Below are 20,044 nucleotides of genomic sequence, written 5' to 3' on the forward strand. Positions count from 1 at the left end.
AACCTTCCCTACCCAGCATTGTCCTGTCCCGCCCCGTTCCCACCGTCACTGACCTATGTGGGGCCGGTGAGCAGACTGCCTGCCCAGTGCTCTGTCCATGGCTCAGCCCGCACAGCCGCACTACAAACCTTAAATTTTCTGGTCCGCTTTGGGCCTCTCCACAATGGGAGCATGGGTGGGGTGGCCATTTTACAGCCGTTGCACACTGTAGACCCAATCATGTATTTAAGGCACAGCCTGGCGTTTGGGATGATTCAGAATCACATGAGAAGCAGAATTGCTCCCAGAGCTCCTGGTGCACGGAGCATGCACACTTCACTGAGTGCAGCGTGCATCCCCCTGGTGGGCCAGGCCAGCCTGGTGCAAAGCTAGGGGTGGGGTCAGGGACCCACCTCCCCTGAACTTCCTTTGGGCTGATGTATGTCTCTAGATGTGCATGGAGTGAGCAGTCACTGCATTCCCGAGTGCAAAGATTGTATTGTGACAGGCCTTTACACGGGGTGTGCCTGTGGTGGGGCAATCTTTGGTCACTTCCATCTCCCTATGCACCCACACAAGAGCATCAGAATCTGGCCTTGTATGTGACTGTGTGGGAGGGGTAGGAAAAGGGCCTCAGTATTGTATTGGCCAAGGGAGGAATCACTGGATGTAGGATTATGTGCAAATGCTTTAGAAGGGCTGAAGCCACAATTCCAACAGAAATGCTGGAGTATCAGTCACAGTGAACACTCTGCACCTTTGCCCTGGATGGAAAGGTGGTTTCCATCCCCAGCAACTCCCATACACTTTACCTGCATGAAGTCTAAGCAGTACAGTGAGATGAAAATCATACTGACAGAGGAGTGAAAAGTAGTGTTGTTCTGTGCTTGTGTAACCCGCACACCCCCTGGGTATGGTTTCTGTCCCCGCTAGTGGCACTGAGACCACTTACAGTTAATGAGTCTACTATAGCCTTAGCTAAAAGCCATGTGGCTTCTAGCTCATGCAGTAGAGGCTCATGCACTGAGGTCTCAGGTTTGATCCCACTTGCTGATGAAGAGGGTCTGTTGGTGTTACACCTGTACAAAAATTGCATCCCAAAATTACCTTAATTTATTCTTGGGGTATTCAGCGTTACCAAGCATGTGACAAAAGAAATCCCACGGCACTACACAAATCATGAGGTAAAATTTCCTGCAACGGTTTTGGAAAGAGTGCGGAAAACGGCCATTATATTTGTTATTTTTAATGTTCATTTTAGCAAGAAATATGAAAAAAACCCTACAAATTTTCCAGAAATATTTCATTGACTCATATTTGTTTAAAACTTTGGGACATTCTCCTATCATAATCTATTTTAACGCTCATTCCTAGATGGAAATGTTTTCTATCTTTAGTAAAATACATTTAATATAACCCTCAGATTTTTTTTGCCCTGTGACACTTCCAGACAGATGACTAGAGATAAGAACCAAACAAAACAGGAAACAATCTTGCTATAAAAGCATAAAAAACAAAACAGAACCCAGCTAATAATGCACCACACTTCTTATTAGTTCAAAATGCTTTACAATGAGATAGGTCATTCAGTATCCCTCCATCTTGGATTACAGCGGTACTCAGACAATATGCTGCCACAACTACCCAAAAGATTTTCAAAATGCAGTATTCCTCTTACCTGTTTAGGCTGTTCTATAATTTGAAGATATGGTCCATCTGCTAATAAAGAAAAAAAGAAAAATAATAACGCACCTCTGATTTACATCAGCATCACATATAAGAAGTCAGAGGGCTAAATTAGATGCTCTAGAATGACATGGGGTAAAATTTTCAAATATGCATAAGAACCCAAGTTTTATTTTGAAAGTGACTTGGGCACTCAGGAGCTGACATCCTATTGACTTTCAATGGGACTGAGGCTTTGTCTACACTGGCACTTTCGTCGTCAAAACTTTTGTCGCTCAGGGATGTGAAAAAATACCTCCCGAAATGACAAAAGTTTTAACAATGAAAAGCGCCAGTGTGGACAATGCTTCGTTGGCAGGAGCCGCGCTCCCATGGACACAGCTACTACCCCCTGTTGGAGGTGGTTTTATTTTGTCACCAGGAGAGCTCTTTCCCGGGGATAAAGAGCAACTACACAGCGCACCTTACAATGGCGCGGCTGCAGAAGCACAGCCGCGTCATTGTTAGGTGTGCAGTGCAGACATAGCCTTAGGCTTTAAAGGGTGAGATTCACAAAGGGAGCTAAGGCTGAGACCTGCAATGCATCCTGCCAGCAAGTGGAATTCATAGTCCTGAGCTATGCACCCAGGCTCCTTACACAATGCCTCAGGGAGAGCTAGGTGCCTAAAAAGAGATACACATAAGCCAGCAAGCTGAGCAGGAGGCTGCTTAAGCAGGCTAGTTGGAAATGCCGAAGACAGGTGGGTGGCCAAAGCCCTGCCCCCTGAATGAGCTAAAGATCCCAACTCTGGGCCAAAGGGTGGCACCTCCCTGGATTTGGTATTAATAGCTGTGAACCCTTTCCTGGAGTTAGGCATGTATTGTAGGTCAAATATTTTTCAAGAAAAACTGAGGTGGCTGCTTGTAAACTTTAGCCAACAGGTTAGGGCACTCAGTAGGGATGTGGGAGACCCCAGTTCAATACCCCCCTCTGCCTAATATGGAGCAGAGATTTAAAACCAGGTCGCCCACCCACAAAGCAAGTGCCCTAACCACTAGGCTATGGGGCATCCTACGGTGGGGCTTTCTCAGTCTCCTGTTGAAGCCACTCCGCTTGGTATGAAATAATTAAATATTCATTGCACCAGAGAAAATGAGAGGTTGACTAACACGGCACTTCTCTGGGTAGGAGACACAAGTTCCAGTCTCTGCTCTAATGACTATTTTAGTATTTCATATTTTACCACCTCCTCCTACGGCTGAGTTTTGTGCGCCCCAAGCCTAGTCCTCTGCTCTAAAGCAGCGTCTAAACATGTCCACCAGAACAGGTCCCGCAGGCAAGATAGGCTGGGGAATGCCTCGTTTACAGAGTGTGAGTTAGGTGCCAAGCTGCTTGGTGGTATCCGGTGACTGTGCACTTGCCCACTGCCAGAAATGTAAGCACCGTGGGGACTTTCCCAGTGGAAACATAGGTGCCTAAGGACTTTGGTCACCTAGAGGGTTAGATGCAGTTGAGCCAGATTTTTGAGGATCTAAATTTTGAACTTAGGTTTACTAAAGTGGAATTAGGTCCTTAAGTCCCCCTCACGAATCCCGTCCTAAGTGCCTAACTCACTCCTGAAAATGGGACTTAGGCTCCTAAGTCCTGTATCCACTTTCAAAAATTTTACTCATGAGCCAGTTTCTGATATCAGGTATATGGGTCTGCTCGACTAATAATGTCAGACTCCAACTGACTTAAATGGTCCATAATTAGATGCAATTGGTTAAATCCATCCCTGTGCACTGGGCCAGTAGAAAGTCAATGCACCACTTAAATCCTACTTAAGCTAAGCCCTGTTTTGAGAACCTAAGTGATGCAAAGGATCATGCTGGTCTTCTGAAGAGAGGTCAATTTGATCCTAATAAGCCTGATCCAAAGGTCTTTGAAATAAAAAATCTTTCCATTGACTTCAATGGCCTTAGAGCAGGTCCTACGCAAGAAATTCTCACTGAAGTCATTCATTGCATGGCATCTGAGCACAGAATTCCGTCTAATCAGGGCTTAAATTGGAGGGAGGTACATGGAGCGAAGGAGTACCCCTGCCTGCCATCTCATTCAGATTCTCAGCTGTGAAAAGAGAAAGTTCATCTCTTGCCCTTATGGCTGTGAAGATAATTTTAATAATGTGAAACAAGTGTTACTGATGGAGGGATGCCTTCATGAGTTTCAGAGAGCCTGAAAAACACAGTTCTGAGAGGTGTAAACTGCCCCTTCATCTTAACGAGGTGTTAACTCATAAGAGCAATGATAACGCTTAAATGTTAATAAAGTTAACAATCAGCTGATTATCAAAGTCTGTAATAAAAGAATAATTTTAGGAAGATCTGCACAATCTACTATGAGTCGTATATCATTTTGGTGCCACAAGTGGTTACCATCACTTTTTTTTTTTTTTCCAACAGCCAAGAGAAAGACAAGTCCAAAAAGTCTAACAGAGCCCGCCAGGACACCAGAACCTCACCAAAATGAGCCACACCATAGTAATCTAGCAGAGCCTCTGGGTATTTCCATACCCCACTGAGAAGATAAGATCCAGGAGCTCATCAGAGCATGCATGACCATATTCTGAACAACTGCACAATCCACCACAAGTGGCATGTTGTTTTGACATCTCCAGTGGGGGCAGCTTAGAAGAGTACCATTAATCTTTTTGCAACCTGATGTTCACTGACTGGTTGAAATACTATAGGATTCATTTATCTGTAGTATGTGATTGTGTTAAGTCTGACCCAGGCACTGAGAACATTCAATTTTAGTAAAATAGCTTTTTATTCCTTAAATAAAGATATCACACAATCGTCTCAAAAGAGGGAAACTTGGTAAATACTCTAACTGGCAGATATATTAGGATCCCTCATTGCGTATCTGTCAAAATCAGTTGACTCAGCAACTGCCTTCATGACAAAGATATATTACAAAGGTCAGCAACGACAATCTGGAATCTAAAGCTCCTTTTAAATGCAACTAACTATAAAATAAACTAATATTTAAGTTAGCCAAAGTAACAAATATGGAAATTGGGTTTATATTCTTCCTATGCAATTAAACATTTTGCTGACATTCTAGAACACAACTGAACATTTTGTTTACTAAAAGTTTTAATAGATATAGAGCGATATACCATTTTGCTTATTCTCTTTGTCTGTAACAGTGGGTCCATTTTGAACTACGTTCTAATAGCAGAGACAAAAATACCAAGGCAGAACATGACTTTGGACACCTCACATATTAATTAATTAAGAAAAAGCTATCGGAAATGCAGGAAGGTTGGCATAATGGCTTGTTAATAGCCTAGTCAGATTACATAAATCATAGCTTTATTTAAACAAAGTAGGCCTGGAGTTGCACCTTCTTATCACCAGTAAAAATTAGATTGTTGAACTTGATTGACTGAAAAAAAAAACCCTGCAGAAATAAGTCATTCTGATGTAGTACTGTTATGTGTTATTAGAAATGTTATTTAAAAATAAAGAGCAAGTATGTTAATTGACTTTCAAACATTAATGCCCTAGTCATTTTATTTTGAATGCTAGAAAGGATTCCATTCTATTCTATACAGTTTCTTAAACCACGTTCATCATTAGTGTGTTTGAACTCCTTCCAGGAATGCATCAAACAATGTGGCTAACATTTGTCCTGGGTGGGTCATTTTTTCTCTCAAATCTCCCCCGGGGAGAGAATGTGTGCAGTCGAGTGTTCTGTTTAGAGAAGAGTTTTTGAGTTGTGATTATTTTAACATGTAGAAGCTGCTTTGAGAATATAGGCACATTGAAGGTGTGTGCTGGAGCAGAAGGTGTGGAGACTTGTAATGGTCTTCAGTTCATGAGAGATTTTTTTTTTTTGACAAGTTGGTACCACCTATCAAGAAAGCTCTGTCTCCTGCATATTTCATTCTAACAAACGAATAATGTATAAATGTTAATCGGGCAAAAAAAGCACAGCAGCGAATCAAACGCTAAATATGTCAACCTTTGTTTGCACTCCTACATTTTCAAAATGCATAATCTATAGTTAGTGTATATTGCCCAGAATTCTATGCTGTTTGGATGAAATTCACCCCTGTGCAGCCCTCTGCAAAGGGATGAATTTCACTTCCACAGAAGGCCAAGTTCTAACATCACAATTCCTCATGATTTGCCTGACACTCCCGCTGCAAACAGGAGGGCTTTGTATTTGAAATTAACATTCTCCTCACATGGATACATTTGGGGCAGACTGGCAACATTTTGATTTTGAACCTACTTATTTACCTAACTTCTTTTTCCTTCCTCTCGCCACACTCAGTTCAGACTAACTTCTGTCTCGCTACCTGCCCTCCTTCTTGAGTCATAGGCCTACTTCTCTCATCGCCTTCAACTGCTGTGTTTCTTCACTCTCCTTCCTTCCTCTCACACTTGAGTCACAGACCTCATGCTTCTTGCCACCTCTCACTGCTACACACTCCTCCTTTTTCTCTCAGAGCCTGCTCCTGCACACACTTTCTGGAGGAGTACCAATCTTCAGGATAGGGCCACTTCCTTAATCCTTCCCAGCACAGAAATGCCAAGGAGAATGGGGTTCATGAGATTAGAGAGTTTCACCCAGGCAAGACTGGCAGAGTTGCAAGACCGGTGGATTTTCCTAGCCAAGCGCCTGGCTAGTTAGTGCCTGAAACAATTAATTTTAGCCTCTGAGATAGCCCTGACTTCTGGATGGTGACCAGGCTGCTGTATTGGACCCAACCTTTGGATCCCATGTGCTGCAGTCCGGGCAGTGACTGACCACTATCTCTAGTTCTGGGTCACTCAGGTGCACTCCCAGGTGAGCACCTCCTGTCTGACATTCCATTGGCAGTGGGATCCCACCAACCAGATGCCTACACCCTGGAATCAGTGCCTCAGCCCTCCAGATTGCCTCTGGAGCTTATAAATGCCCTTCCCAGAGGTCTAACCTTGTAGGCATTCTGATTTATAGTTTCTCTCTTCAGGGACCACATGACAGTTAAAGCTAAGGAACTTCTTTAACACGCACACACTTTACTCAGAGAGAGGACAAGAGGTATAGATCTAGGTGAGACAACAAAACTGCTATGCAATCCCTCTCCCACTCAGAGTCCTCCTCACTCCTGAGACTCTTTTGGGGTTTGGCTATTCTGCTGGGAAAAGGCAAGCTTGTCTTGCCCCTCTCCTCCAGCGTGTCTTCTCTTTCTGATGGTGATATGGATTCCTTGCTTAGAGCGCATGTCTCTTTTTACAATCAGTCTGTCACCTCTTTCTCCTTCTGCCCTTCTCCTGGGGATTTTCCATTCTCCAGCACACACATACACACCCCATGGCTGCCGGGCATAGGGCAGGGTTCAGTGGGTAAGAATCATTAGTAAGATAATAGTCCTTGTCAGCTGCTGGGTGCAGATATTCAATTGTTAATGGCCCCGCTTCAGATCTGCTGGCATGGTCTGTCTTTTGCCGTACAATGGAAGTTTTAATTCGCATTGAATAGAGGTCATAAAATCACATCTTTTCTTAAGTTTATGCAGACATATTCCCCAAACTGTTACATCGCTGCACACATTTTTTTCTATATGTTGTGGGAATGATTGCGAATGGTTGTGCCGTGAGAAGGAGGCAGTAGGGAACCAGCCAAAATTGCAGCCCCTGCACTCTGGGTGTAACTTGCCAAAAAGGGGAGGGGGGTAAGGGATGAACAGAGGTACAGCTCTGCCCCTCTACTCCACACTAGAATGGGCTGGCTTGCCACACTGGGTGAGTAAATTCTTCTTCTTACAAGGGTGTCATAGACTGTGCTCCCTCGACCCCCTAAACAGCAAGGATTTGCTGGAGACACTGTCTCCAAGGCAGAATGCATCCCAGTGCTCCCCATGAGCAGTGCAGTGTATTATTCAGACAGTCAGAATGAAGCTGGAGGGACAGCAGGACATCATTGCATTATATTGACAAACATATGCATGCCTACTTGTCAGAAAGTCCCTAAACTCCCTAGTTGTTTATTATTTGTTTAAATGATGCTCATATTGCACTACAACCCATGGTTACACATTAAACCTGCTCCTTGTCAAAACAGTAACTCAGCCATTGTCCATGGTTGACTGAAAGATTTAAGTGCTGGAGCTGCATCAATGGCAGATTATTAGCCGACTCGGTTCTCCAACTTCTTTATTCGGCAGATCACTTTGTGAGAGATAAGTTCTCTCTTGGACACCTCCCACCTCAATTTCTCCCTACATGGCTGTTAAAGTGCTTCACTTTGAAGACTACCAGGGAAGCTCCTCAGGCCTGTTTGAGGATCACTTTCTTAGATGGACAGACACACACACACACGCACACACAAACAAAAATAGGGTGGGATTTCCAAAAGCACTCTGTGTTGCCTTAACTCTGCTCTGACTGAAGTAAATTGTAACAACCCCACAGATTTCAATCAGAGATGAATTAAACCAAGAATAAGCACTTTTGAAAATCCCAAGACAAAACTGCAAGTAATCTCGACTGAATATAGAAGAGTATTAGTTCCTGTTTTCAATGGTTAAAATATAATCCCCATCTCACAATACCATATTAAAAAGTGGCTAAAAGGCAGACTCAGAGCAGTGAAAACACCACAATTCAAAGAACAGTAGGAAATTTATGTGCCATGATTTGTTATGGTGACATTACTCAAGAAGTTAAGTGAAGATTATTAGGTAAACTAAAAAGCTATATGTAGCAAGAAGCATATCATGGCAGAAGGACCCAGAGGTATGTGCAACACTGATCACGCCAGAGTTAGGACCTGCTACTTAGAACTGTTTCAAATGAGTAAGCAGATGTCTCTCACAGAGACTTGGAGAAGTTGGGGGGAAAAAACTAGGGGTATGTTCTGTAGCAAGCCTCTAAGCTTTGCAATTGAATCCTAGTGACCAATTCCACTCTGTGTTAATAAAAAAATGTTGCTATACCAACTGATGGCAAAATCCATTTACTGAATGCTAGCGAGTTAAGAGATTTGCTGCTCAGATAAATAATTTCTCTTGAAACAATATCACTTACACTGTAAGCAATTCCTGACCCTAATGTATTCATACTCATCCTAGGAAAAAGTAAAGTGATTTACAATAGGACATGCTAAAGCAACAACAAATTCCTAACCTCTACGGCATTCTCAAAAATATATATATATTATTCTTTTAGGGTGAAATTTAATCCTCTGCAGAGAAGCATTACTTAATCCCTTAAAATTCAGTTTAAATGGGATTTACATAGCTCTCTGCACATGGATTTTACTTTTATGCCCTTTATTGCTGTCATATTTGAAAATGCATCCACCAAACTGCACTTTTGTTTTCTGTGATAAAAAGCAATTTGTGATGCCAAAAGTACCAGATATGTCCTGACTGAATGTGGATTTAAATGGATCATCAACAGAACATGATGACAGCATGTAAGCTGCAGTGGAGAATCAGCAGCAAAGACATTAACAATAGGTCAGAGAAAACTTCTAACAACATTATTGATAAATAAGGATTCAGAGTTTCCTTTTCCAAATCTGTTAATCCAACAGACTAGACAGGGGAGGCTCAGGATTTCTACTTTCAAATTAAAAGTAATATTGACAAATGACATTTGAAAAAACCTCCAAGAACAAATTACCAGATAATATTAATCAATATATGTTTATTCTTCTCTTGATCTCTGCCAAGGATTTCAACACTCCTAAATCGGTCCCACACTAGGGATAATTGATCCGCATACTGACTCACAATATTCTTTTTTTTTTTTTTTTTTTTTTTTTTTTTAAAACAGAGGTTGCAGGGGGGGAAGTGCCAGAAGTTAGCTCTGCATTTTCAACATTGTGTCAACATTCAGGAAACTGTTAGGTGCTTTTAATATCAACCTGACACTTTACAGGAAATACAGTCACTGAGAAGGAAAACAGATTCAAATAATACAGGAAGCTGAATATATTCTAGGTTTCATTAGTGAGAAACATATTCCCTTAAAAACAACTACAACAAGTGAAACACAGCACAAGATAGCATGCAAAAAATGTATCTGTTACACTATGCAGGCAATACAACAACTGGAGGCATCTAAAAATGTACTGTCCCTTTAAAAATTCAACACATCATTTATTGATGTTTGGTCAATCAGAACATTTAACTGGCTAAAACATTCAGTTTCTATACTTAGGCACAGAAGTATCCTTGGTAGAAGAACAGTCACAGATTCTTCTCACAGGTGAAGAGAGGTTGGGGGGATTCTTAAAGGTGTTTTAAAATCTGACATTTCAACAACAATATGAGGAAGTAAGGATAAAAACTTCAAGGTATTTCATAATAGAACATAATAAATACAAACAAACAGTCCTCTTTGAAAGACATCGCCCCCTCACACACACACAATTGGAAGAAACACTAGGAAGATAAATCACCATGACCAAATAGCAGTGGCTCTTACCTGTTCGTAGTGGTAAATCTGAGGTAATGAAACCTGTATTATTAAATAGTGCATTCACTCCCATGAACTGATCCATTGCAAACATCTGTATTGAAATGGAATTAATGATTATTAATACACAAAATACTTTTACACATACAGTATCCTTCAGGGAAGGATTTCAAAGCACTTTTAAAATATTAATTAGGACTCCCAATATACCTCTGATAGGCACGCGTTCTTATTCCTGTATCACAGGTAAGATAAATCAAAGCTCAGAGAGTTTAAAGACTTGTCCACACTAACACTCCTTGATGCATCTTGTAATGGTGCAACTCCACTAGTGCTAGCTCCTGTGGACCTGGTAGTGTAGACAGGGGTCAGCATTTTGACCAGTGTAACCTGTAGCAAACATGGAAAGGGGCTGCTGAGCAGTGCAAAGTGCTAGTGTACATGCACCACAGGCCAAATATTCAAAAGCGCTTGGAAGTGGAACTCTTTTGAAAATATGGCCCCAATAGAGGCCACTAAGCATTTGAACATCTAGCCCCAGGTGATTTGCCCAAGGTCATGCTCAGAGTCAATGACAGAGCTAAAAAGTTCCAACTCCCAATCCCCTTATCTAACCATCATCTAGCCACCATCTTTGTTTAAAACATATTCACAAGGGACACACCATGTTAAAATGACAGTACCAAACGAGCAGCTTCCGTGGGCTCAACTTCAAAAGTTCTCATTGAATACTATAAAAATATAGTTAAGAACAGCCTTTTTTATTTACTGTAAGTAGTACCACAACTAAATTTTCAAATTGGAGGATAGCACAAAACAAAAAAAGTGCCTGTGAAATAAAAATGAGTAAACAGAACCTCTTTATAAACCTAGATGTTTGCTTCAGAAAGTATTTAATATGACAGAAGAGAGACTCTTCCTGGACTGAATGATGTGGTACTTGTTATTCGTCTAGCAATTAACATACAAGCAGCAAGTCTTATTGTATTTTCATCACAATTAATCCACTAGTTTAGAACAAATTGTTGAGTTGATTCTACCAGGACAGGATCACAGGGACAGCTCACTGGTGGTGAATACACAGCTGTCCAGTCAAAAGTCTAGCGACTGCACCACAGCTCCAGTCTGCTCCCTCTGTATCCACAGGGGCAGCTTGTTGTGCAAGCTCTGCTCTCAGCTCTAAGGATAGGGTTTGAGAATTTTCAACAGTCCTTCCATGCTTTTCTTCTCTCCTTCCTCTCTCTCTTCTCCCCCTTAGCAGTGTCCCGACCCACTGACCTCAGCAGGGGAAAACACTGGAGTCAACTGCATTGTAATCGCAAGTCAGTGACTGTTTCCTCATCTTTCTCAGCTATGGTCAACAAAGACTAGGGAGGGCCCTTCCCATGATAAGTAGGTGAAGGCTTTCACTGTCTTCTTAGAAAAAATGGATTAGCACAAATCCATGGGGCTGGATGCGCTGCATTCGAGGGTGCTAAAGGAGTTGGCGGATGTGATTGCAGAGCCATTGGCCATTATCTTTGAAAACTCATGGCGAACGGGGGAAGGCCCAGATGACTGGAAAAAGGCTAATGTAGTGCCCATCTTTAAAAAAGGGAAGGAGGATGATCCAGGGAACTACAGGCCAGTCAGCATCACTTCAGTCCCTGGAAAAATCATGGAGCAATTCTGAAGCACTTAGAGGAGAGGAAAGTGATTAGGAACAGTTAGCATGGCTTCACCAAGGGCAAGTCATGCCTGACTAACCTAATTGCCTTCTATGAGGAGATAACTGGCTCTGTGGATGAGGGGAAAGCAGTGGATGTGTTATTCCTTGACTTTAGCAAAGTTTTTGATAATGTCTCCCACAGTATTCTTGCCAGCAAGTTAAAGAACTATGGGCTGGATGAATGGACTATAAGGTGGATAGAAAGCTGGCTAGATTGTCGGGCTCAACAGGTAGTGATCAATGGCTCCATGTCTAGTTGGCAGCTAGTTTCAAGAGGAGTGCCCCAAGGGTCGGTCCTGGGGCTGGTTTTGTTCAATATCTTCATTAATGATCTGGAGGATGGCGTGGACTCCACTCTCAGCAAGTTTGCAGATGACACTAAACTGGGAGGAGTGGTAGATATGCTGGAGGGTAGGGATAGGATACAGAGGGACCTAGACAAATTAGAGGACTGGGCCAAAAGAAACCTGATGAGATTCAACAAGGACAAGTGCAGAGTCCGGCATTTAGGACGGAATAATCCCATTCACTGTTACAGACTAGGGACTGAATGGCTAGGAAGCAGTTCTGCAGAAAAGGACCTAGGGGTTACAGTAAATGAGAAGCTGGATATGAGTCAACAGTGTGCCCTTGTTGCCAAGAAGGCTAATGGCATTTTGGGCTGTATAAGTAAGGACGTTGCCAGCAGATGGAGGGGCATGATCATTCCCCTCTATTCGACATTGGTGAGTCCTCATCTGGAATACTGTTTCCAGTTTTGGGCCCTACACTACAAGAAGGATGTGGAAAAATTGAAAGGAGTTCAGAGGAGGGCAACAAAAATGATTAGGGGGCTGGAGCACATGATGTATGAGGAGAGGCTGAGGGAACTGGGATTATTTAATCTGCAGAAGAGAAGAATGAAGGGGGGATCTGATAGCTGCTTTCAACTACCTGAAAGGGGGTTCCAAAGAGGACGGATCTAGACTGTTCTCAGTGGTAGCAGATGACAGAACAAGAAGTAATGGTCTCAAGTTGCAGTGGGGGAAGGTTTAGGTTGGATATTAGGAAAAAAAATTTCACTAGGAGGGTGGTGCAGCACTGGAATGGATTACCAAGGGAGGTGGTAGAATCTCAACCATTGGAGGTTTTTAAGGTCAGGCTTGACAAAGCCCGGGCTGGGATGATTTAGCTGGGAATTGGTCCCGCCTTGAGCAGGGGATTGGACTAGATGACCTCCTGAGGTCCCTTCCAACCCTGATATTCTATGATTCTATGAAGGTGACTGCCCATCAATGAAGACAAGGGACTTCAGTCAGACTGGTTTCTTCAGGGATGCATTTATGTACACAAATGAGCTCTCTGATTTTTGAATTAAACTCAATAGATTTCATGAACTACGAGATCTCTTCTCCCCTTCCTATATGTACGTATATCCCTCACTGCCACTCATGATGGTTTACATGAGTATTTCAATGGGAAAATAGATCTGAATAGTGAAACCTTGGCCCACTGAACTCATTGGGAGTTTTGCTGTTGATTTTAATGGGGCTAGGATTTTATGTTTCTTTTTTTATGTATTGTAAGAAAAGTTAGTCCCATTCTCAGTGTTACTAACCCTAGTGATTTTATTGCGAGTTTCACGACATTGGGCGTTATTCTTAAATCTCTGGAGTCATGTGAATAGGTGAGAATCTGAACTTTTATTTTAAAAAAGTATGTTTTTAGATCTCATGGCTAGGGAGAAAAGTTTAAAAATGTAACCCCAGACATGTACCCTGGTAGTTCCAAAACCAGAAGGCAAACAAAAAACATCAAATGTAATTTTTTAATCTCATTATTTTTAAATCAATCTTATGCTTTTTGAAAGTTTGGGACTGGCAATACTGTATTCTTGCCCTGGGCAAAGCCAGATCCAAATGTCAAATGTAATCCATTTAGCATGTATTTACATACATTAAGCCTTAGGAGATTAATATATTTTTAATTGGAGCCTTTGAATCAAGCACAGTTCTCATCACTTGAATTAATTATAAGCAAAGTGACCTAAAGTCATTTTGGATTAGTGCAGAGCTTGGGAATTCTGGAGTTGTACCAAAATGGTTGTGAATGAAGGAACACTGCAGTCAATATCATATCAACAAATTTCTTTCAAAGCCACAGACAATGTCAAAGGGTAGGCCCGACAGTGGGAGACATTTACATTTTACTGATATGGGATTCTTAGTGAGACAGGTTTATTCTGGTATTTTTCTCTTTAATGTTGTCAGACTATAGAAAGTTTAGACACTATGGGAATGGGCACATGAGAAATAGCTAAGATAGCCAGACAGAATAAACTCATATGCTTTTGACACATTTAGAGCATATAAAAACTGTGTGTTAATACTTACTTGATGATCAGATACTCCCATGATATAGGCATCTTCTTCTGCCATTTTAAGAGCTGAAATGATGAAAGCACGAAGAGAATGATTGTTCACTGACAGCCGTATTTTTTTCAGTATGCAATAATAATACCTGTATCAAAATAACATTAGTCTGCTTTCAAATGAAAAGTCACATGCATTCATTCTTAAAGTTCTGACAACCCATCTCTGAACTATCCAACTGTAATAGTAACATTATCCACTGCCCAGATACCTTTAAAATTGCTCAGCACCTCCAAAGGGTGGGACTCAGAACAAAGACTGGAGTTTCCTGCTTTCAGCTCCCATTGAATTGAAAATCTCAAACAAAGTATTAGGGTCAACATTCATCTCCCCTTGTAACGATATTAAAACCAGGAATAAATTTGTCTTACCAGGGTGGATAAAAATCAATTTTTTTATTTAAAATGAATTTTTTAAAAAATCAGATTTTTTGGATTAAGTTATTCAAATTATAAATTTTTCTTTTTAAAAATAAACCTGTTTAAAATGAAATCTGAATTTAATACAAAATATGTTAAGACCCAAATTTATTATACTCTCTTAAAATATTTAAATGAAAAATAAATATGTTATTTTGTGTCTTTAATTAAATTTCAGTTATCATCCTAATGCAACTTGATGCAAATCATAAGCAAAAAGTTAATTATCTAGTAAATTAGCAATATATCATTCACCATTTTCCAACATACTAAAAATGTACAATTAATAAGAATCTGAAAATATTAAGTTATGTAATTGCTTAAATAAATGTATGCAGATATCGTGTATCCTCCTACGTAGCAAAAAGATTAATGCAAACGTTCTATTTAGTTGTAAATAAATAGGTTTTAATGGCTATATCAACAAATAAGAATGCATCTTTCTCTATAAAAATAACTGAAACACAAACAAAAAAGATGATGAAAATCACCAAGTTAAATCAAGGCTTTCTGCTTGGAGATTAAAATCAATTTACCCTGGTTTTTACTCTGAACATTCTGGGCTTTGGCAGTTTAAGCAAAGCTATTAGCATATTTTAAGCAACAATAATCATATACTGTGTATCTATAGAATCTATTTTCCAAAGATCTCAAAACTTTTTACAAACATTCATGAATTAAGTTTCACAGAAACCCTGCACAGTATAATGGAGGGCCAAAGAAGGTACAGTGCAAATTTTCAAAAGTGTTGACTAATTTTGGATGCCTTTGATTGTGGATGCCCGATGCGAGACATCTGTGGCCTGACTGCCACTTGTGTTGAGTACCCACAACTGCAAGTGTAGCCAGTAAGAGCTGCAGGTGCTCAGCACCTCTCACAATTAACTTTCCAGATACCTTAATGTGAGCACTCCCAAAGAGAGGCACCCAAAATTGGTGGACACTTCGGAAATGTGGACCTAATTTATTTTCCCAGGGCCACAGAGCAAGTCACTAGGAAATGAGCTAGGAAATTAATCTCAGAATCCTGGCTTCTAGTTGTCTAGTCTAATTGTGACAAAAGACTGCTTTTTTATTTTAACTTTGTAAAATGTAGTTAAATTTCCTTTATAATGTTAAAATATTTTAAAAAAAACTTCTCAGGGAAATGTATGAGTAGATAGTACAATGTAGCTAATGACTTGTATTAACTCTAAAAGACTCATTTGACTGTAACATGCAAACATATGGTGTAAATAAAGGAGACTAACTTTACAAAGATAGGCAGAAGCCAATGGCTCTCATCTTTCATCACAAAGATTATTAACAATATTTTCCAGTGAGCTAAAAACCAATTATGAAAATCTATAGTCATGCAAAATGTGGGAAATGATTAAGACTCTGTAAGGAAAATTGAGTCACCGAGTGACCTTTACATGACTAGAGGGGAAAGCATTGAAAAGAAAAATTGGAACATCCATGTACTTTCTTTGGGCAGAAATTAAACCTGGTAAGTTGACAGGGTCCAAAGGAGATGTGGCTCAGTCTTCCAGCACCATTGTAAAAGAGAGAGAAAATCAAAAAAGGAAAAACAGAAGCCTTCTTTGGGAAAACAGGAGTTCATGACGGTAAAACTACATCTTAGCACAGCAAGTACAAACTTGCTTTTCCCTTAACTTCAACTTTCAAGAGAGATTTTTTTAAAGTGGGAGTGTACCTTATGTCTAGTTGCAGTATTGGTCATGTATCAAATAATTGGAAATGGTATTCAGCCAAAGATGAAATAGTGGGTATAATAATAAATTGTATTTGATCAATTATTACAACAAGATGTCAGTAATCAAAGCACGGTTAGTCAACTATATAACATTACAAAACTCAGAAAGCTAAGCATTGTCTTTCCTATTATGTTTTATAATTTGCTATGGACATTATAAACCTTTATGAAGAAAAAGACTGGCAGAGAGAGCATCTGTAGCCAGCCTCTCTTTACACAACATCCTTCTGTGTAATAGACTTTATTTATTTATACCATTAATAATTCCAACAAATGTGTTTAAAATTAGTACAGCTACTGCAAACAATGAGGCATTCTAAGTAGGTTTTGTTTTGTTTTTTACAGTTCTGGATTATAGAGGAATATAACCCTACTGACTAAATACCCTCTGTCTCTCTCTCTCTCTCTCACACACACACACACACACACACACACACACTGACTTGGGAATGCAAACATTCTGCTTTATGTATGTAAATAGACTGAGTGCTTTTTCAGGGACTAGCTAAAAATTCACCCCCAAGAAGTCTAAAACAATCCCCTCCAAATGACTAATATACTCTCTGTTTCAAACTAAAAGCATTTCATCCATCTTCAAAGCAAAGTAGTGTTGAAAATGCTCTTAGAACATTTCACCTACATACAAGATGTTTTGGTCTCTAAATAAATTCTAACCCATCTCTTAGGTTTTCCATATATCCAAGAAATTGAGGCAAAGCCAATAACATCACCAAAAATAGGAGACTTTGAGAATAACTCCTCCCCAAAGAATTCTTACACTGCCCTCCTCACTGTAGTATCTGAGCACCTTCCACACGTATATTACATGACATAACACCTGTCATGTGTGATTCTTTCACTCTCTCAACTTCTTCCTAGAAAGAAAATTATATGTGCAGCATAGTGTTTTTGTTTAGGAAATATTTCTGTAAACTTATATGCTGCTATGTTTTTACATTAGCGAAGCCTGGTCACAGAACTGTGCCTTGCACTCGGCATGGAAGATGGAGAAATTTCTAGTGGTCCTCAGTTCCTGTCGGATAGTTTAACAGTTTAGGACTGCCCCCCAAAAAGCTCTGTCTCCTGCACAGACGAGCCTTAACTTTGTGGTAGAAAATTCCAATATGCCTGAGGAGGAGAGTTGTCAACCACAGTCCTCATCCTGGAACCTCAGGTGATCTTTTGGGTATTCTGAGCCTAGGCCACTGAGTGCCTTGAGGATGAGGACTGAGACCTTGAACTTAACTCAATATTCTATGGGAAGCCAGTGTAGAGAGCAGATGAATAGGTATGATGTGAAAGAGAGGTGTCTAGTGAAAGAGAAAGACTGCACAATTTAAACTCTTTCAATTTGGGGGAAATCATTTCTGGGTTATTCCCACATAAGAGACTGGAGTTCTGAACTTATGGAATTTTCCTCTGACTGCTCCCTAGGAGGATAGAAGAACAGCATTTACCCCCTTGGACCACAGACAGGAGGTCCCTGAAGACTGGTTGGATCTGCTGAGATCCATGCCATCCAGGCTGAATTCCTGTGTCCTTGCTTTACGTCCTTGTCCCCACTGCAGGGTGGCTATTGTATGACTTCATAGAAGCAGAGGGGAAAATGTTGCCCTTTAGTGTTATTTTTAGATGTAGGAGAAGGTGACTCGGGAAGAGGAAAGGGTTAGACACTTTCAGAGAAGTTCCCAGAGAAAAGTCATTTACAGCTTTGTTGTTATTAAATAATGAAGTAACAAATATCTGTTTCTACAATGTATACTGAAGCTAATGGGATTGCATGGATCTAACTCAGGGCAGAGTATGGAATATAATGTCAACTATTACTTGGTGTTAAGGCTTGGAACTAATGCTTGAGTAAGAGCCAGTAAGAATAACCAAAACCTGAGGAATGCTGCTGTCGCTCAATCAGCATATTTTAGATATCTTTCTGTATTCGATGACTATATGTGAAATGATGTAGCCTTTTAAAAAAACAACAAAACAAGACCTGAGTGCTGGCTGGTGAGTCTTGCCCACATGCTCGGGGTTTAGCTGATCGCCATATTTGGGGTCGGGAAGGAATTTTCCTCCGGGGCAGATTGGCAGAGGCCCTGGAGGTTTTTCGCCTTCCTCTGCAGCATGGGGCATGGGTCACTTCCACTGCACTTCTCTGCAGCTTGAGGACTTCAAACCACAATTTGAAGACTTCAGTAACTCAGACATAGGTTAGGGGTTTGTTACAGAAGTGGATGGGTAGGATTCTGTGGCCTGCTTTGTGCAGGAGGTCAGACTAGATGATCATAATGGTCCCTTCTGACCTTAAAGTCTATGAGTAAGATATGCGTTTCCAGACAATGCCAGCAAGCGCTTATACTATCTTCATTATGCCTTTTGCTTTCTTGGTGGACAATTCCTCCCAGCTACTGTTGCTGGCTCATTATCAGATTTGGATTTTAATAGGTGAGCAAAGGCATTTCTCTCCTCTAAATTAGTAGCCATACTAGCATACACAATAGAAACTGACTGGGATTGGATTTTTTAAAAATATTCACCCTTTTGAGAACAAGCAGAACCTGATATTAACTTCTTAGTCTGGGAGGAATCAGACTTGATGATGCAGATGTTGGTTTACCAGTCATTTCAGCAAACATTTACAAAGGTCTTCTCGAGCAGCTACTGGGGCTTTTCAAAATTCCTTTTTTTTTTTTTTTTTTTAAACTTCATGTTTACTTATTAGCTTTGGTTGCATGACACTGGTCTTGCTGGAAACACGTATATAGCAAACATGTACTAATGAACTGGGAAATCCAAACAGGAAGTAAAGACATGAAAAAAACAGTATGAGCCAAAAGTTATTTATAAAAGTGAAAACAAAAAATAATTTTAGATTTATTCCCAGAGATTTCCCTATTCATGTTTTGAAGCGTAATTATGAGTAAGACTCATACTTCAGTGAGGCCTGAAACCACAGAAAAAAACCCATACAGCATATGCCTCTTTCATCCCACCCTGCAAGAAGGGATATGGTCTCTGCTTTTTGTCTACACAGGTTGAGTACAAATGGTCTAGGTGTTCTTGAGAACTCAGTTTTGAAAGATCAATGCCAATACTATCCCCGTAACACCTTCTAGGGTTTTTACATCTAAAGCCTAGTCACATGAAGAGTGACAGTTGGTGAAAACATTTTAAGCAGCTACTGATCTCTCTTCTCAAATTTTCTATGCCACCTAAACTGCATTAAAGCGGTCAATTACAAGTTAACATGATGCTGACAGCCTCTTCAGAGCACATACATGCCAACCCTCCCTGTTTAGAAGGGTTTCTTGCTATTTTATTTTAGAAAACCATTTGGCCAACTCCTAAGCCAAGATATTTAAATTCAGTCCAATAGATATGTCCTACAGAATTTAATAGAGATTAAACTAACAGGGATCTCTAGAAATTAAGTAAAATTCTATAGAGGTTACTCTGAAAATGTATGTAACTGAATGGAGAATGTCTCCTTCATATAGATTTTTCAAAAGATAATACCTCTGCAACAGAATTATTCAGATGGTTTATTAAAAGTTCTATAGGATGGATATCTACCTCTATTATATCCCACAAAACTTTTACAAAACAGCTCGTTTTTCATTCTTGATATTGGTGTGTATAAGCA

General features: G+C 40.3%; 1 protein-coding gene across 4 annotated transcripts in view; it reads right to left on the minus strand.

The window, feature by feature from the left end:
* NFKB1 (nuclear factor kappa B subunit 1) overlaps positions 1 to 20,044 on the minus strand; it is an 85,050-nt gene that overhangs the window by 53,164 nt on the left and 11,842 nt on the right. For 3 of the 4 annotated variants that reach the window (XM_050944405.1, XM_050944403.1, XM_050944406.1), the window contains 3 exons: positions 14,191 to 14,243; positions 10,120 to 10,204; positions 1,658 to 1,698 (listed from right to left, as the gene is read on the minus strand). In XM_050944405.1, the coding sequence (XP_050800362.1) occupies positions 1,658 to 1,698; positions 10,120 to 10,204; positions 14,191 to 14,235 (171 nt within the window). In that variant the 5' untranslated portion in view covers positions 14,236 to 14,243. The remainder of the gene's footprint in view (positions 1 to 1,657; positions 1,699 to 10,119; positions 10,205 to 14,190; positions 14,244 to 20,044) is intronic. The other variant, XM_050944404.1, reaches the window with a different exon arrangement.

This window comes from Gopherus flavomarginatus, chromosome 3 (genome assembly GCF_025201925.1).
Source record: "Gopherus flavomarginatus isolate rGopFla2 chromosome 3, rGopFla2.mat.asm, whole genome shotgun sequence".
In the NCBI taxonomy this organism is placed as follows: Eukaryota; Metazoa; Chordata; order Testudines; family Testudinidae; genus Gopherus; species Gopherus flavomarginatus.